Source organism: Penicillium paradoxum (assembly GCF_028828445.1).
Source record: "Penicillium paradoxum strain IBT 22861 chromosome Unknown utg000007l_segment0_segment0, whole genome shotgun sequence".
Classification (NCBI taxonomy): domain Eukaryota; kingdom Fungi; phylum Ascomycota; class Eurotiomycetes; order Eurotiales; family Aspergillaceae; genus Penicillium; species Penicillium paradoxum.
The window spans coordinates 676,709-693,826 of NW_026643185.1; the positions used below are offsets into that span (position 1 = coordinate 676,709).

The following is a 17,118-nucleotide window of genomic DNA, read 5'->3' on the forward strand; positions in this document are numbered from 1 at the left end:
CAGGACATGAATCGGTCGCAACCGTTTAACCCAGGACCTCCTGGATAACACCAACGGTCCGGTCAACTATCAAGTCAATCTCCTCACGAGTTGTATTATAAGGCGGTGCTAAGATAATATGATCGCCGTTAACACCATCAATACCCCCACTGCCAGGCATCAATGAAATCGAATGTTCCGGCTTGAGTCCCGTCGTATGCAGAGTCCACGAAAGCGCCTTCGAAGGGGGATACGGCTCTTTCGTTTCTTTATCCTGGACAAATTCAATCTATGACTCGAGTCAGTAACGAAAAACCCCAAAATTGGAAAGGAGCACTGACAGCCCAAAATAGACCCCTGCCGCGAATATCACCGACATGTGGGTGACTATCCAAGCGCTCATGAAGACGCTGGTCCAGATATTCTCCCATAGCCCGCACATTTGGTAGCAGATTATCTTCCTGTAGGATCTGCTGCACCCTATACGCAGCCGCACAAGAGACCGGGTGTCCTTGGTAGGTCTGACTGTGGACGAAAGCGCCCGTTCCTTTGCTCAGAGTGTCGACCACATGCTTGTTGATCAGTAATGCCGCGATCGGGGCATAGCCAGCACCGAGTCCTTTGGCAATGGTTTGAAGATCAGGGACAACATCCTCTTGCTCCCAGGCGTGGAGAGTTCCAGTGCGACCCATGCCGGACATCACCTCGTCTAAGATGAAGAGAGCTCCGTGGCGTTCGCAGACGGCTTTCAAAGCCTTGAGGTAGCCGGGCAATGGGGGAACACATCCAAGTGTCTATATCAAAAAGGTTAGCATGTCTACCATAGCGAAGGCGGTATCATCAATCACGATGCACTCACAGCACCTGGCATAGTCTCTGCCACGAAAGCACAGACTGTATTTGGGCCAAGTCTCTGGAATTCATCTTCCAGTTCTTGTGCCAGTCTAGCAACATATCCCTCAGTGCTTTCGCCGGGATTCATTCCTCGGTATGGATAACACTGAGGCACATGGTGCATATTCTTCGAGAGGACACTCTCATAGATCTTTCGCCGGGCGGCGTGGTGTCCGACGGCCAGTGAACCAAGGGTATTTCCATGGTAGGATGACTTTCGAGAAATGATGTTCACTCGCTGGGGCTCGGGGACCGGTAGCTCTGTGTAGTACTGAATGGCCATCTTCACAGCCGCCTCCACAGCTTCAGTACCTATTGCGATTGATGGCTATCAGACCAAACTCAAGTGTGCAATTATGAATATGTCTCTTACCCGAACTGACAATGAAGGCGCGCGACATCTTGCCTCCAGTGGAATCAACCAGAAGTTTGGACAACTTCTCTGCAGCACTGTTGGTAAAGTATAGAGAATAGCAGTAGGGGATCTTTTTCAGCTGGTCCGATATAGCTTCGTGAACACGCTCATCACTGTGACCTAGACAGGATACAGCGGCGCCGCACGTCGCATCTAAGATTTCCAGACCATTGTCAGTCAGGAGGTAGCTACCGCGACCACCAACAATGTTCAAGGGCTCCCTGCGCAGCTGGTGGTAGAGAACTCCACTGGATGATTTGGCGCCCGTGTCGTCCAGCTGTTTCTCAGATGGGGGAGGCACTGGAACAGCTGCCACTTCTGGTGTATAGTCGCCCATTATGTAGACAGAGAAGGTTCTCCTAAAGAACAATGATCAAATGCTCAACGGGGATGTCGAATTCGAGCGCAGATTGCAAAGATGTGCGGGGTGACTGGGTAACAATATATAGACTTTCCCCATCGGGGCCAAGAAGCACAGTCGCGAGACAGGACAATGATACTTCACAAACGGACTAGAGCTAACGCCGTGATTGGCGAGTCTCGCCTTGTGCAGCTTGAAGCTCATACTTGGGCACGATACGCTATTCCCAAAGAGGAAATCTTTGTCGGACCCACGTTCATCGACAGCTGCGTGGATGTGATAGGTGGGAAAGCTCTGGAAATTGAGCTTGTTGATAAGAAGACGCCTAGCGTGAAGCAATATTATTTCTCCAAATGATTTCATATCAGTTACACGGGTGGATTGGAAATCAAGAGGGGACTCGCCATGACTTGGGAGTCCGAGGGCCGATCACAGAGATGAGATATTATCATGCGAAAAAGTGCTCAATGCCAAGAAAGGAGAACACTTGAGATTAACAAGTGAGAATAAATTGGCACTCAGTCACATCGTCCTTGGTTGATATGCCACTCAATCGTCCTGCGCAATCCCTCTTCCAGCTGAACCACCGGCTCCCAACACAGCACCTCCCTCGCCAACGAGATATCCGGCCGCCGCATCATAGGATCATCCACCAACGGCAGAGAATACACAATAGCGACTTTCGACCGACCAGTCATCTGCGAAACAAGCTCGATCACAAGCTCCGCCAGTTGCTGGATGGTGAATTCTCCGTCATTACCAATATTCACCGGACCTTGGCTATAATCGCTCTGCATGAGTGTATATAGCCCTTTTATACAGTCGGTGACATATTGGAACGAGCGAGTCGTAGTGCCGTCACCAGTAATCTTCAGATCATTTCCTTTCAATGCCGACGTGATAAAGCTAGACACGACCCGGCCATCGCTTGGGCCCATGCGCGGTCCATATGTGTTGAATATTCGAGCGATACGAATATCGACGCCGTGTTGCTCTCGATAGGCGTAGCACAGGGCCTCGGCGGCGCGTTTTCCTTCGTCGTAGCAGGCTCGCGGGCCGAAGGGGTTGACGTTGCCCCAGTAATACTCTGGCTGTGGATGAACTGAGGGATTGCCATAGACTTCTGTTTTTGCCCCAAGGTTCTAGGTCAGATAGGGATTAAAAGGCGATATAGACATGAGTTCTGTGCACAACTGACCTGAAGTGCTTGTGTGAAGAATCCGTATATTCTTTGATCTCGCAAGTTGTAGTAGATTTTGCGTGCCCAGAAAGCAAGTATTTAATGTCGAGACTGGGTCTCTTTGATAATGAATTGGACTTGCTGGGCAAGCTAGATTATAGACCTGGTCTAATCCTTCCAAGTCGGGAAGAGGGTCTTGGATATTGTGCCTGCTTCTCCATCAGTGAGTTCCGGGGTTATTTTGAGCTGAGATGGAATTCACTTGATAAATTCAAACCGAGGATGATCCTTTAGATGATCCAAGACCTGAGACGAGCCATTTTGAAGGTTGTCGAGGCCGATCACTGTATGGCCATGATCGAGTAGGAAATCGACCAGGTTTGATCCGAGAAATCCCGCTGCCTACACATTGAATGAGACATGCGTTAGACACTCGGCATAAACGGGGCTAGAATATTACTTACACCCGTCACAAGTACTTTAAGCGGACTTCCTTTGTTGTCCATAGAGCTCGGTGTCTTGTATGTCTTTCCCACGGTCGTACAAAGCTTGAGATGGGAGACTATCGAATAAACCAAGATCTGTCCTTAGCGTCATCAGAGCAAGAAAGCTCTCTCGGGGGCTGGAAATTGGTGAAGTCGTGCGATATAACCGCGGTATGCCGCACAGGAATCGCACTGTTGAGAATATGGCTGTACATGGCCAATAGAGCCTTGTGTTTTCAACTTTTGTGTGACAAAGTTCTTTATACTTTGTGCAGTCTTGAACGGGAGATGGGAAAACGTGAAATGCGGACATAAAATTGTCAGTCTATATTTTTTGAAATGGCATGAATCTAAATATTGCGCAATATACCCACGGATCCTAGTGACAAATGGTGGTAATGTACAGACGTGGATGGTATATAGACAGATGAACGCGGGACGTTCGATGATAGGTGACAGGTATCCTATATCATGATCGAGAAATGCAAAACGGCGATGGAAAACAAATCTATGGCTCCTCTTCTCGTGGCTCTCCTTCTCTTACAGCCGTGTCACATATCTCCTAAGAAAATTCCATCAGGTCAAGATATCGGAGGACCAGAACGAAAACTCAACATACCTCTCGCCTTTTCTGGAAATCCTCATAGATTCCCAACCAGATCTTCTGAGCGTGGCAATCATCCTCTTTACCAGTTGCCGGATTTAGCTCGCATGGAGGCTGTGAGTCTTCCATCACATCTGGGAGAGGTGTATTCCACGGCTACCGAAAGAAGTCAGTATTGTGAAAGATGCCAAATTGTAAACCGGCCGTACCTTAGGAACAGGCCAATCGGAAAAATGCAAATATTTAGCCTCTCGAAATATTTTCTCTGCATTCCACTTTTCGTGTGCATTCCCCAGATACGCTTTGTGGTCCTTGGAGCGGAATTCACCAGTAAGGAGAATATAAGGTCGATGAGGTATCGTGAGATTAGTGTCTCCGTACATAAGGTTCATAATCTCCATGTCAAACATGCTACAGTTAGCCCGGGAGATTGCATCCATTGTGCGATGAAACCCTGCAACAGAGGGTTGGATGAGAATCATCGCAGATGTAAGTTTTGGCTTTTCGTGTTCCACCCAGTAGGCCAAGGGCATGACGACAGGACTAGATGGTAGAAAGAATAACTCATCCATAGTCTGTAAACGGGGTTAGCCTGCAACAGGTAAGCCGATGACTGCGCTACGCACCCGGAGAATGGTCGCATCTGAATCCAAATTCAGAACGCGATCGTACTCTGTTTGGTTGAATGCGAGTAGCTTCGTGTAGCTTTTCGCCCATGTCTCTGAGATGAAGGATTAGTTTCCAGCTTTATTTCGCAAGCGACCCTGACGGAAAACCCTTGCGACATTTTAGAGGTATAGCTATCTTACTATCGTTGCCCGGTCTCATCTGCACTTCGATTGGCTTAAGCTTGACTGCATAGCGATCCCGCGCATAACGAAGCAGATTACTCTCGTATGTATCGGCATCCTCCGCCATAGACCACTCCGATGAGTACATTAATACGCGATCCGCTTTGCTTCCCAGCCGGTTCAAAGTCTCGAACATCATGACTGAATTGCACAGATAGGGGCGTTCGGTGGCATATTGGGTGTACGCAAACCGCGACCAGTCAATTTGCTTGGCAGGGACGACGAAATCAACTTTGGAGGAACTCGAAGCCGTTGGAAGATACAGCAACATCACTACTCCGAAAAGGATCGACACGCCCACGAGGATGACGCGAAGCGATCTAGAAGACAGTGAAATCCGGCTCAACATGCTTGCGGATCTCCCAGCATCCCACTCAGAGCACAATAGTTAGCTATTTCCAGTTGGTCTGCGAATCGAAACAACCTCCTCGTCTGTCCATGATGCGCTAAAATCCGGATCGTAAGGTGGCTGAAAAGCTTAGGCAGAGAGGCTTGCCAAGAGTCCGGTGGGGATTTTCTCTGTCAAGCGGGTTTCGTTGTCTCTTCTGATTGGGGGCCTCCATTGCTTTTGTCCCTGAAAGCTAGCTCTTCTGCTTGTCTTCGACATTTTGTGTCGAATGATAACGGTATTTGATAGGCGAAGGAGATGGGTTATATGGCGAACGATAGACGTCACCTCGACACTTGACCCGATTAGATCTCGGACAACTAACTCCAAGAATCTCGGGGAGTCATTTCTTTCTTTTCTTTTCCATCTCAACCCCCATCCTGAGTCTATTGCAAACCACTCGAAATATTGACCAAAAGAAAAAAGCCCTACACCTTTACTATCTTGACTTGTGATGTCGGTGATAATCTTCATCCTCTTTTTGTATTACTTGAATCATCAAAACCGATCCGCTCAACATGAACACTGGCATCAGGCAAACAAGCAACAGGAGGCTATAAAAAAGCAACGGGAGACTATAAAACAGCAACAGGTGGCTATAAAAAAGCAACAGGAGGCTATAAAACAGCAACGGGAGACTATAAAAAAGCAACAGGAGGCTATAAAAAAGTGTTACGAGGCCGAAAATCAAAGGCTCAACCATTTAGCAGAACGTCTACACAAGATAAAGGTTCAAATGAAACCAAATGAAGTCGGCCTCCGAGAAGCAGCACGGAACAATACAACACCTCTTGGACAGCCGGGTTTGACGCCGGCGTTCGGGCAGCGAGGAGAAGGCCCATAGCAGCCTAGCTGAGTGATATATGCGAGTTAGCTTTGCGGTGCCCTGATGACAGCAAGCGAGGATGACTGTTGCATCCGAGGTAGATGGGTTCGATTTGCACTTGCTACATCTTACTGTTCCTGATTTTCTGGATAGTGGACAGCCACTGATCCCAATTCGCTGCCTGGATACGTCGCCCTTGAAGCTGGCAGAAAAGGAGAAGACCTAATTGGCTATGCTAACTGGGTACCTAAGGTCCCAGGTTCAATCTTTGGACATTTTATTGGGAAGCAGGCAGACAAAATGAAGCTTCTCATATATTCGGGTACATTTGCGGCCATAGGACATCCTTTTCGTAGTCTTTTGGACTATCTTCTTCAAAGTCCTTTCATGAGTCCTTTTTAGGGCTCTTCTCTCCCCTTCTTAAAATTGCTAGGCAGACGGTAGAAAAAGGCGGGTAATGATTTCATTTATCCAAAGGACATTTCCACACATAAAATTCGACTTTAGCTCGCGATCAATAAATCTTAGAGCAGTCGACGGTCTCAAAGCTAGCACTGTGATATAAATCTATGGGCGAATGAGTGAAACAGTTGTAGGGCTTCAACGACCACAGACGGATCAAAACGAGGATTTGTATGATGCGAATTTCTTCAAGTATGCAAATAGCTTTGAGTAAGGACTACAACCTATAGTACTCAGCAATAAGTGGCGTCAAAAGCGATCAGAACGCGGTGAAAAGTATTCAGGTAGCAAATTCGAGTGCCAGTGGGACCTATGAGCCCTATACACCTTCACAGAAACATGTGTGGTGTAGCTTTATGCTCATAGGATACCAACTGGGACAAAGTATGCTGTGCTCTGATATACTCTTCTCATGTGGAACAAAGTACCCTACATAATATCCGTGCCGTACATGGGATAATGTCCGGGCGCCGCCAAGTGGCGTGAGTCACTCGGGAATAAGCATCAGTCATTATTCCTGGAGAATACGAGATCTGTTCTTTTTCCAAGTCATCCGAGCTACTCGACCTTCCCATCTCAACATCCCATCCCCATCTAGAATGGCAACAGTTTCCGTTTTCCCTTTCTCCGTCAGAGAAGTCTCCAACGAACGCGTCAAACTTATCCCCTTCAACCCAGACCAGCACTGCGAGACCTTCTTCCGTCTATCATCCCCGCCAAACCCAGATATCTACACGCATATACCATTAAGCCCCCCAAGCTCAGCAGCAGAACTCAAATCCCTGTTCTACAGTAATTCCACAAACCATGTCCTCTCATTCGCAAATCCAGAATCATTTTCCTTCGCCATCATCGACAAGACACGGCCACCGTCGGCCGAAGACCCTGAAGGTGAACTAGCTGGCACTGTGAGCTTTATCCACACGTCTACTACGCATCTGTGTACGGAGATCGGGTTTATCGTCATTCTCCCGCCGTATCAGCGAAGCCATGTGGCGACGAATGCTGTTGGGCTTGCTTTGCAGCTTGGATTTGGGTCTCCTGAGGACGGAGGACTGGGCTTACGCAGAGTAGATTGGTTGACTAGCACTATGAATGGTGCTAGTGCTGCGCTTGCGGAGAGGATGGGATTTGAGAGGGTTGGGATCACGCCATGGCATATGCGGTTTGTTAAAGGGAAGATTAATGGGAAAGTGGGGAATGGTAGAGCGCCGCCACCGGGAGGTGATCCGGAGGATCTGTGGAGAGATTCTTTGAGTCTTAGTCTGTCGTGGGATCGGTGGGAAGACGGCACGAAAGAAAGAGTGGAGAAGGAAATGGCGAGATGAACAGATACCATCAAGCCATTATGGAAAGCCATTTCTGTTAGTCTATGAAGATAGTAGCCCTCGTCTAGAGAGTGTGCCTTGAACTTTCTTTGGTTGGATTTCATCACCAAGAATCTAATTTCCGGTTAAAAGGGTAATAAATGAAGCCGCTGTTCAAATGACCTAACAGCCTGTCTATATAATCGATATAGCCCGGAGGGACCTTACAGACGAGTCCACATTCGACCTGAGTCTCTCGCATATTCTAACCAAAGTACTTATCTGCTCAGCTGCTTCGTCGACCATAAGGTTCAAATGGAAAGGCACCAGCAACAATTGCCATCACAATATAAAGAGCGGCGCAAATGTAGATCGGCACCGGAGTGTCAGTCTATTCACAATGTGAGCATTATTCTCCAAAAGAGTGGAGCAGGGCGTTGTACATTCGCAGCTTCACCAACAACAGCACTAACGATGCCCATAATTCGGTTGAGTCCGATGGCAACACCATTCCCTGTGCCGCGATGAGCAGAGGGAAAAACCTATCAGATCAGCATAGAAAGACATATCTAAGCAAAGAGAAAAAGCACTTACCTCCGGCGTGTAAGCATAGAGGGTACCGTAGTACACATTCAAGCAGAATGAGATAGCACACGTGAAGCCCAAATTCTGACTTGCACTTCGCACTTGCGTATAACAGAAGAAGAAAACTATCGTGACCATTGCTCCGATAATCATTGTTCCCCGACGACCCCAAAACCATGGCGAGCGACACATGAAGCCCGCTAGAATAGGACCGAAAATACCGCACGTATTATTGATGGCGTAGTTCCGCCATGTGATATAAGGGCTAGTCTCTCCAAAACTTGCGCCACGCGAGGCAAGATAGATGGGGAGGAACACGTTGTAAAGTGGATATGCGAGGCCGATGAGAAGCCACGAGAACCAAACTAGGATTGTCGATAAAGACATTTTGCGAGTTGCGAAGAGTCCACGGAGATGGAAGAATACTTCACTCGGAGAAATGAGTCGTACGAACCAACTCGATCCGTTTGTTTGGCGACGGGGAATTTGCCCGAATGCTTGGAGGCGCTCAACGGATAAGCTGCATGGGCGGTCATAATGATTGGCGATGTTCCGTAAAACACGCACCGCTTGTTCATCTTTGCCCTCGGAGACTAGGAATTTGGGTGTCTCTTCGAGGCGAATGATGGTTATACGGAGGATGGAGAGAACAAAGACCAAGGCACCAGATGTGTACCATACATAACGCCATCCCTGATTGTTGTCACGAGTGCATGTAGCTGCATCACTGCAAGAATAATTGGGAATGAAGGCCCAGGCAAACAGACCTGCGATGAGCTGACCAAGGCCTTGACTTTACGCGTTAGTTCAAATCTTCGACAGAAGCTTTACTGGGAATCTAGACTCACCCCACCAAGCCGCCATGAGTGTCAGCAGCCACTGGTTCTTGCTGGGAAGGTATTCAAGGAAGACGGTCGTATCCAAGACCAAGTTTCCGCCAGCACCAAAGGCACTCAGACAGACAAACAAACCCAGAGTAATCCAAGAGGGCGCTGCCCCCGCAACGATAGTGAATATCGCCGAGACGAATAAGGAAAAATTGAAAGCGAACCGCCGGCCGATGATGTCCGCCGAGAAACCCCAGAAAATAGCCCCTACCAACATACCCACATAAACCGCAATCGTGAGTCCGGTGGCATACCCCGGGTTGAATTCCAGTCTAGCTTGGGTCGAGATAATGGACTGGATCAGCAGGATCAGCGAGTCAACTGCATATCCGAATCCGTTCAGGCAAAACAGTTTCCAGTGGTAAGGCGTAAATCCAATCTCATCAATAGTCTATACACCAGAAAAAGGCCTTGTTAATTTTATCTCCCATTCATGGTTCGAGGGTAGCATTTCCCCACATCATTGATGAGCATCATTTTAGCAGCGAGGACCTCATCCACCTTCTCCCCTTGCAGTAGATCTTGCTCTCCATGTTGAATCGATCTTTCCTCGGCCTGGAGAGAGCTTGTTGAATGTTTGTCCTTGCCCGATACGCCTGGTGGAGCGATTGAGCTCGCGGAATGTGGGGTATCCATCGACAGCGATGGTGGATATTTCTCCCGACTGATTAAATCCAACTCTTTCGAATAATCAGAATCAAACTTCTATCACGTCGAGTCAATCCGTCAATAGAAGACGAGGAGAGAAAAAAAGTACTCGAGAGATCTTGACGCCACGGAACAGGGGCCAACCCTGAATGCGGGATTGGCGTCGGCACCCATCCGGCTAATATACTTATGGACTGGCTGGGCTCTGACATTTATCAAGATCCATCGCCATTACTCCGCCGGATATGGCGATGAGGATGAACGTAGCCAGCAATAAGCCCATTATTAACCTTGGTCTCATATAGAAACAACCGAGCTTTCAATTCCAACGCCGCAAAAGTCCTTCCAAGGGAAGCCAGTATTGCAACCTAGAGGCTTGGCGCAAGAGCCCCCGCGAAGATGACTCGCCAACCCTCGACTTGAGGGGAGAGGGGAAACGACGCTATTTTCGATTTGCACCCATCTTACCAATGCGCTGGGCATTGGAGATGCGGGGAGTCGGCAAATATTCGGTCTTTGGTTATTCGCCATGTAAATAGGATGTGACTGTAACTGATTCGAGGAATTGCTTCAATTTTCGTCAGACATAAGAGAGGTTGCTGAAGCCCATTTCAGATAGATCGTGCTGTGGCCTCATTATTAAGGCCCTAGCAGTGCCCTGAGCCCTGAGGCATAACAACGAATCCCAGTTGACGGGCAGCAAGGGTCTTGAGTGGCCGTGTCACAAAAAAGAAAAAAGGGAGAAGAAGAGTTAGCAGCATAGGACTCTTGGGGAGACACCAGTAAGTGACTTGATATCAGGGCACCGCGGGTCTATTCGTAAGCATGCGATATAACTCGAGACAAAGGGCCATCCAAATCATCAAGCCCAGAGCAAGGATCATATCCCAGGTAATCGAATGGGGGTGCTCACCCATACCGATCCTATACATTCCGTATTGACCACGCCGATTTTATCTGGAAGGTGATTTAGAGCTCCGGTCAAGTGAGTCGCGCACCTCAAGTCCTACCGGGATTGGCTGTAGACTGTAGTGCTCATACAAAAAAATCGTATCGAACCAATTACCAGCGTCTTACTTCCCGTTGGAAGCGAAAACGTAACATCTCATATACATAGATGGGCCCAGGAAGTCACCTCCTGCGGGGTTCTCACGTTCTCGTGCCTTGCATATATTGACCGCTAAATCGGTTCAGCGTCAACGAGCGCCTATCGTCTCGGACTCCAAACCTCCATCATCAGACCAGCTCTTTGATATTTATCTGCTCTCATCTTAAGATGTCATTATCCTATAAGCATGTCTTGCTCGTTGGCGCCACCTCAGGAATCGGCAGAGCGATGGCCGACCGTTTGATACAGGCTGGCATCAAGGTGACTGCGGTAGGCCGCCGGAAAGAGCGCCTCGATGAGTTCGTTGAGAAGCACGGGAAAGAAAAGGCCGCTGGGATGATCTATGATGTCAGCGACATTGATAAGGCCCCTCAGTTCGCCGCAGAGTGAGTTGGACAACATTTTGATATACGCCCGAACATGAATTTCTAATCTAGGGCTGGGAGCAGTGCGTTCGCTCAATATCCAGACATTGATTGTGTCTTTCTCAATCCTGGCACTCAGCGCAAGTACAACTTGGTTGATCCGAAGGATGGGGATTTGTCGGATTTCAGAGCAGAGATGGATGTCAACTTTACCAGCTATGTCGCTCTCACTCAGGCATTTGTTCCATTTCTGACCTCCAAGTCAGCGTCTACAAGCTTCATATTGTGAGCAAACATTCTCCCGGATGAATCTTTCTATAGAAGTGTTGACCCTTTCTGGACAGTACCACGTCCCTTCTGGCTCTTGTGCCTGCGCCGAGGATCCCGGCCTATTCAGCATCCAAGGCTGCCCTGGGCGCTTTTGTATACTGCCTGCGAGACCAGTTAGATGACTCCAATGTGAAGGTCATCGAGCTAGCGCCCCCTCTTGTTTCAAGTAAGTGGTCATCCCGGCTCGATTAAACTGAAAGGCGAGGGAAGAGGTTCATTGTACTAATCGCACATGTTTGACGCAGCCGAACTACACGACTACTTGGGCGTTGAAAAAGGCCGAAGCATGGGTATGCCGGTTGAGCAGTATGCCGAGGATGCATACCAAGAATTGGAGAAAGGAAGCGACGAAATTATCGGAGGAAGTGTTGGACCCACGGATCTCTTCAAGGGCCTGACTGAAAAGCGCCGCGATATCTTCAATCAGTTTGCACCCTTGCTTCGCCATGCGGATTGAAAGTCATCTCCCCAAGGTGTGATTGATTGTCAGAGCGTGGGAATTTTCCCAGTGGGCAACCCAATGGTCAAGAACGGGAAGTACTTCTCGGAATATAGCTGAAGATATGATATTGGATCAGAATGGTATATTGAACTGCAAAAACATTATATGATAAGGTAGTCATGTTGCTGTTCCGATCCCGGATCCCGAGTCTACAGATGTCAGCCAAGACCAAGTTTCCGGTGAAATAGGAAACTCACAAACCAGACCCAAGAAATATTCGTTTTATCATGTTTCGCTTGTTTCGCTCGTCCGTCCCAGACAGACTTGAGCAGACCAATCGACGTATGGTTATCGACTCCCCCATGGGCTCGGATATGATCAAATCGCAGGAGAACATAATGCCGAGCGTACGGGGACAAAACATCAGCCCCAGCCATAAACAGCGGCATGACCACCAGCTCGATCAGGCGGCAATTGGCGGGTATCTCGGCCAGTGAATTCAAAATTGCTATCACGGAGTTTTGTATTATTGGCGTATCGGCTGGTTGCGCTACATCCAATAAGCGGGATGTATGCAGTATGCATGCGTGGCGGAATGCTTCGGCAACTGCAGACCAGCGTGGATCATCATTTGGATAACTCTCAGGTTTCAAGCGCCAGGAATATAACTCTTGTCGATAGCCTATGAGGAGCCGCTCGTATTCGGATGTTTCTAGCTTTCCTGTGGTGTGCGCCTTGGCGCATTCAATTACGTTGCCCATGATCAGAAACATTTCGCGAGGACAGCCGTTGACCCGCTCAAATTTCAAGTCACTCAAAGTGGCGATAGCTTTTCGAAGCTGAGAAGAGAAGCAAAGTCTCTGTGAATCTGCAAGTGAGCGTATGATATCAAGCCTGATAGGAGATGCGTCAGAACTCAGATCTCGCCTAAAAACGGAATTCTATCACCTGCCATGCTAGATTTCCTAAGAAAAAGATAGCTCTTTCCCCCTCTTGGTCCAAGGTATCACACAAGCGTAATTGATTGCAAATAGACAGGGCACCTGTGATATGAGCTCCATGAGTGGAGATGCCGGATTCGAAAATCTTCAATCATATCTAGTGGTCAGCTTGTCTCCTCAATATTTAGACATTTGGAGGCAGATTTGCCAACTCACATCCTGCAGTAGAAGTATCTGAATTGTGACGAAAATGCCATCGCGTTCATTTTTATCTATTTCCCCAGATATTCCATTTCGAAGTGTTTCTCCAAGCCAGCGTATAGCTCTAACTCGATATTCAACGGCCAATGTTTCTCGGAAATAGATATCGCCGTTTTGTATCCCGAGATGACATGCTGTAAGTCCCAGCACGGCATATAAGAGCCCTACTTGTTCATACGCTAGCGGCAAAACGTAACCTTGGTATGGGTTGTCCATCCCGGTGGCTGGAAGAGCTATTTGATGTGGACATATGATCTGGTCGTCTGAATGTTTGGGTGTTAATCAAGATTCATTAAGCAAAAACATTAGTTCACACCCACAATGCGCCAACAAAAGCTCCGTTCGTTCCAGTATTAATAAATCATCGAGCTCCACACTTCGCCTTCCTGACTGTGGCCAGGGACGGCTATCAATAGACTGCGCGAGATCTCTGTTCTCTCCTTTGCTTGCTACGGCGCTTGAAGAACGGCGATCAGTCTGTCTAGGCTTGGAGTCTGGATGACTTGTTCTGATGCTCGGTTGAGTCGGGGTAATGTGGCCACGGCTCACAGTGGGTATGACCCGGTTCTTCCATTTGCCTCGGGTTGCTAAGCCCGCAAAACGGAACTTGTCCGGATAGCCTTTGCATTCAAGGCCTTTCGTGGTGCATCTTTGGCATACAGGCTTTGTGCGGTCGCATTTGCGACACTTCTCACGGCATGTTATACAAGCTGGGCCTGGGGGAGATCGTCAGAGTCGCTACTTCTTGGTTCGGTGTAACACATACCTCCCGGGGGCATATCGTGTGTCCCTAGAGGACGATAGACAAATTTCAATTTAATTTTTTTTGACAACGTTGAAAGACCACGAATCACGATGGAAGGTGAAAGTAATACGGTCAACCGCAGAAAAGGCTGGAACGCCACGTGGCGGTGTTCAGCACCGGGCAACAAATACCAATTTCTAGTTCCATAGCGGTTTGATGAGACAAAATTTGAGTAGAGTGAGCTTGTATTGCGGATTTGGATGTTATTTCTGCGATTGAAGCCCGACTTTAGTTATGGCCGTAACGAGTGCAATCCCGAGGTTGGCCAACCTTGCCATGTCCAACCGATGTTAATCTTGATTTCTACCTTAAAATATGTGTGGAGCCTTCTGAGGGTCCCCTTTGCCGCGGAGTATTGCGTGTTCAAATAGGATGATGCCACTACGCGCTGGGATTGACTAGCATAGCGGCAAGCGAAACACGGCGCTCATATACGGAGTAAATTTACATGGGATCTCCAGCTACGGAGTAGTGCTTTCGGAGTCAGCTTAGTATTCCAAATATAACATTCTTTCAGACTTTCATAGTAATTTCATCCCGAGAAAGTAGACAGTTCGATAAAAAGATCATGGTTGGATGTTGCGAGGACTGCGCGAAACATGTCAGTGGCCGAGGCGAGGAATTTGCGAGGACAGCATTCTGACAATTCGAGGACAACGCGCAGACGTGGGGCAACTAGACAAAGACAGCGCGAGGACTTGGCGAGGACTTTCTCCGTTTTGGCCCCACAGCCACCAAATTAGCCGCCAGACTCCAGTGCGACCAGTCTTCCGTGCAGTTTCATGATATGCACCTAGTGACTAGCAAAGCTATATTGAGAGAGCCCTAGCAGCAAAGGCTCAATCACTCCTGCTTTTTCTCTCCTTTTTTAGGAATGGGTATGACTATGCGTGTGATTCATGACGCCCAAGAGCCTCTGGTGCCTCGAGATCAGTCCACTGACCCGAGTCTGGCGCGAGTTGTTCAATCGGCGCGATTTAAGTATCCTGGCGCTTGTGCTCAAATACTGATGTCCAGCCCAGTGACTTGTAAATACCAATGCATTCGTCTTGATCTGAGCGCGGCTGTTGGTCCTTTCCCTCCATTCCTGGTGCAACGCAGGTATACGTGTACGACAACTCTATTTGGCGTTGTCTCTAAACCATGCCATTCTTTCAATCCTCCCGTCAATCCAAACAGCTACTTGTCTCGTCGAAAAGCGCAGAAGACCATGACACTCAACTACGCCCACCATCCAATTCCTGGATCGAGCACCTCCTATTCTGCCTCCTCGTTGTTCCCTTAGCTCTAAGCATGCTTCTGTTATATAGCGATGCCAGCAGCTGGCACCTTCCCGACAACTTATACGTTTTTGTGAACACAAATCGAACTTCTGTCCAGACGGCAGTTCAGATCTTCGGTGCCATTCTGGCAGCCATCGAAGTCTTCGCACTCTGTCGCTTGATCAACTTGACAACTCGGATTCGGTTCACGCAAGCTCCAGTGTCCCTCAACGTGCTTGGATTCTGGTCCGCACTGTCCACTCCCACGAACAACTTCTGCCTCCCTTTCTGGATGATTGTCATCACCGTGGTGTTCGGAAACCTATCTGCTGTCATCTCAGCACTATGGACAGGTGCTTTAACGCCAGCAGACTCTGTCGGAATCCAGCATTCCACTCTCTTAATTCCAGACTGGTCGGACCTCAATCTAATCAAAGAATACCCGGGCCAGATCGACAAGACTGGGTTGACCATCCGTGAGACAAAGGGTTACTTCACCTATTCAGTCGGCCTAGGCCTGTTGGGATCCCTGTTATCATCGGTCAACTCCGCCTCTCCAATCCACGGCGGCGTTCGAGATCACCCTAAACTCGATAACACCCGATACAACTACCACGGTCGTTCTTACGGAGTTGGCGCAAGTGCCGGCCTATCAGATGAAACCCTCGTCTCCATTCCTCATGCACAAAACTATACCTTCAACGAAATCGGCCTGGATGCATCCGTCGACTGCATTTATAATAGAAGCTCTATGTTTATCCTCCAAATGCTTCCACAAACCACGCTCCACGCAGCTCGCGGGTTGCTCCCCGACAGCAACCTCAGTGCGCCGGAATACTCAGTGTACATCGGTCGGGGCAACGATACGATAGTGGCAATGGGTGTTGCGGCAGATCCAGTCGCATACACCGCAAAACGGTACGTGGCCGTCACAGCAGGGAGCTACTACGATAATATCAATCAAGTCCAATGTGCGGTGACGTTCAACCCGGCACTGTTCAATGTCTCGGTCGATACCCAAGCGAGGAATATAAGTGTTAGCAAAGTGAATGTCTCCCAGTCAAATACCACGGCGATCCATGATATCGATCCGCATCACAATATAACCCATGTCGTCATGCGCCAACTCGAACTGATCGCCAATGACTTGACCAGTTACTATCGCTCGACGCTCGGTGATGCCTTCAACGCTAGCATTAGTGATTACCGTACTTCCGTCACTGGAGGTAATTTCTCAGAAACACAGATTGTCATGAAGGGAATGGAGAATGCAGTGACGTCGTTGGTCGACGATATCCTGGTAGCGTATGCTTCAGCGCAATTGGTAGTCGGCGAATTCAGCACGTCCGCACCTGCAATAGTTCAAATTGCTACTCTTCGTGTCGGATCGCGAGCGTATATTGTTGCGAGTGCGGTAATCAGTGGTCTGATTGCGCTTCTGGTGCTTGGGGAGGGCGCTCGCATGAGATGGTGGAAGGAGCTTCCTTCTTTTGATTATCATGATAATCGAGCGTTGATTGTTAGTGCGTCCAGGGGAGGGAAGGGAGTTGCCGAGTATGCGGAACAGCTAGAATGTAAGGATCTTGGTAGAGTGCCAGTGATTTGGAAGAGGGGACCTGAAACCTGGGACCATGGCGAGATTGTGTTCGAAGCCATGCTGGACGACATGAAGGATGATATTCGGGAGACAGAGTCTGGTCGAACTTCGGCCACTTGGATATGAGACCAAGCT

The 17,118-nt window shown here is 48.6% G+C and overlaps 7 protein-coding genes across 7 annotated transcripts; 3 read left to right on the forward strand and 4 right to left on the reverse strand.

Annotated features, from left to right (window-relative positions):
- Nucleotides 1-25: 25 nt before the first annotated feature.
- Nucleotides 26-1,625, reverse strand: N7457_007837 (Pyridoxal phosphate-dependent transferase major region subdomain 2; the record flags this gene model as incomplete). The annotated part of the gene is made up of 4 exons (XM_057178880.1): nt 26-268; nt 321-773; nt 839-1,185; nt 1,247-1,625. The coding sequence occupies 4 exons, from the start codon at nt 1,623-1,625 to the stop codon at nt 26-28; spliced, it is 1,422 nt and encodes a 473-aa protein (XP_057027266.1).
- A 542-nt stretch (nt 1,626-2,167) lies between these two features.
- Nucleotides 2,168-3,335, reverse strand: N7457_007838 (uncharacterized protein; the record flags this gene model as incomplete). Its single annotated transcript, XM_057178881.1, has 4 exons — nt 2,168-2,791; nt 2,848-2,878; nt 3,092-3,231; nt 3,294-3,335. 4 exons carry the CDS (start codon nt 3,333-3,335, stop codon nt 2,168-2,170), a joined length of 837 nt encoding a protein of 278 aa, XP_057027267.1.
- Nucleotides 3,336-3,822: 487 nt separating this feature from the next.
- On the reverse strand, nt 3,823-5,118 carry N7457_007839 (uncharacterized protein; the record flags this gene model as incomplete). Its single annotated transcript, XM_057178882.1, has 5 exons — nt 3,823-3,876; nt 3,934-4,074; nt 4,128-4,493; nt 4,545-4,639; nt 4,728-5,118. The coding sequence occupies 5 exons, from the start codon at nt 5,116-5,118 to the stop codon at nt 3,823-3,825; spliced, it is 1,047 nt and encodes a 348-aa protein (XP_057027268.1).
- A 1,926-nt stretch (nt 5,119-7,044) lies between these two features.
- N7457_007840 (GNAT family N-acetyltransferase) lies at nt 7,045-7,773 on the forward strand (the record flags this gene model as incomplete). The annotated part of the gene is made up of 1 exon (XM_057178883.1): nt 7,045-7,773. The coding sequence occupies one exon, from the start codon at nt 7,045-7,047 to the stop codon at nt 7,771-7,773; it is 729 nt and encodes a 242-aa protein (XP_057027269.1).
- A 265-nt stretch (nt 7,774-8,038) lies between these two features.
- N7457_007841 (MFS transporter) lies at nt 8,039-9,860 on the reverse strand (the record flags this gene model as incomplete). The annotated part of the gene is made up of 5 exons (XM_057178884.1): nt 8,039-8,143; nt 8,196-8,294; nt 8,347-9,125; nt 9,186-9,615; nt 9,684-9,860. The coding sequence occupies 5 exons, from the start codon at nt 9,858-9,860 to the stop codon at nt 8,039-8,041; spliced, it is 1,590 nt and encodes a 529-aa protein (XP_057027270.1).
- A 1,288-nt stretch (nt 9,861-11,148) lies between these two features.
- Nucleotides 11,149-12,132, forward strand: N7457_007842 (oxidoreductase, short-chain dehydrogenase/reductase family; the record flags this gene model as incomplete). Its single annotated transcript, XM_057178885.1, has 4 exons — nt 11,149-11,366; nt 11,430-11,630; nt 11,690-11,841; nt 11,921-12,132. 4 exons carry the CDS (start codon nt 11,149-11,151, stop codon nt 12,130-12,132), a joined length of 783 nt encoding a protein of 260 aa, XP_057027271.1.
- Nucleotides 12,133-15,267: 3,135 nt separating this feature from the next.
- On the forward strand, nt 15,268-17,109 carry N7457_007843 (uncharacterized protein; the record flags this gene model as incomplete). The annotated part of the gene is made up of 1 exon (XM_057178886.1): nt 15,268-17,109. The coding sequence occupies one exon, from the start codon at nt 15,268-15,270 to the stop codon at nt 17,107-17,109; it is 1,842 nt and encodes a 613-aa protein (XP_057027272.1).
- Nucleotides 17,110-17,118: the final 9 nt, after the last annotated feature.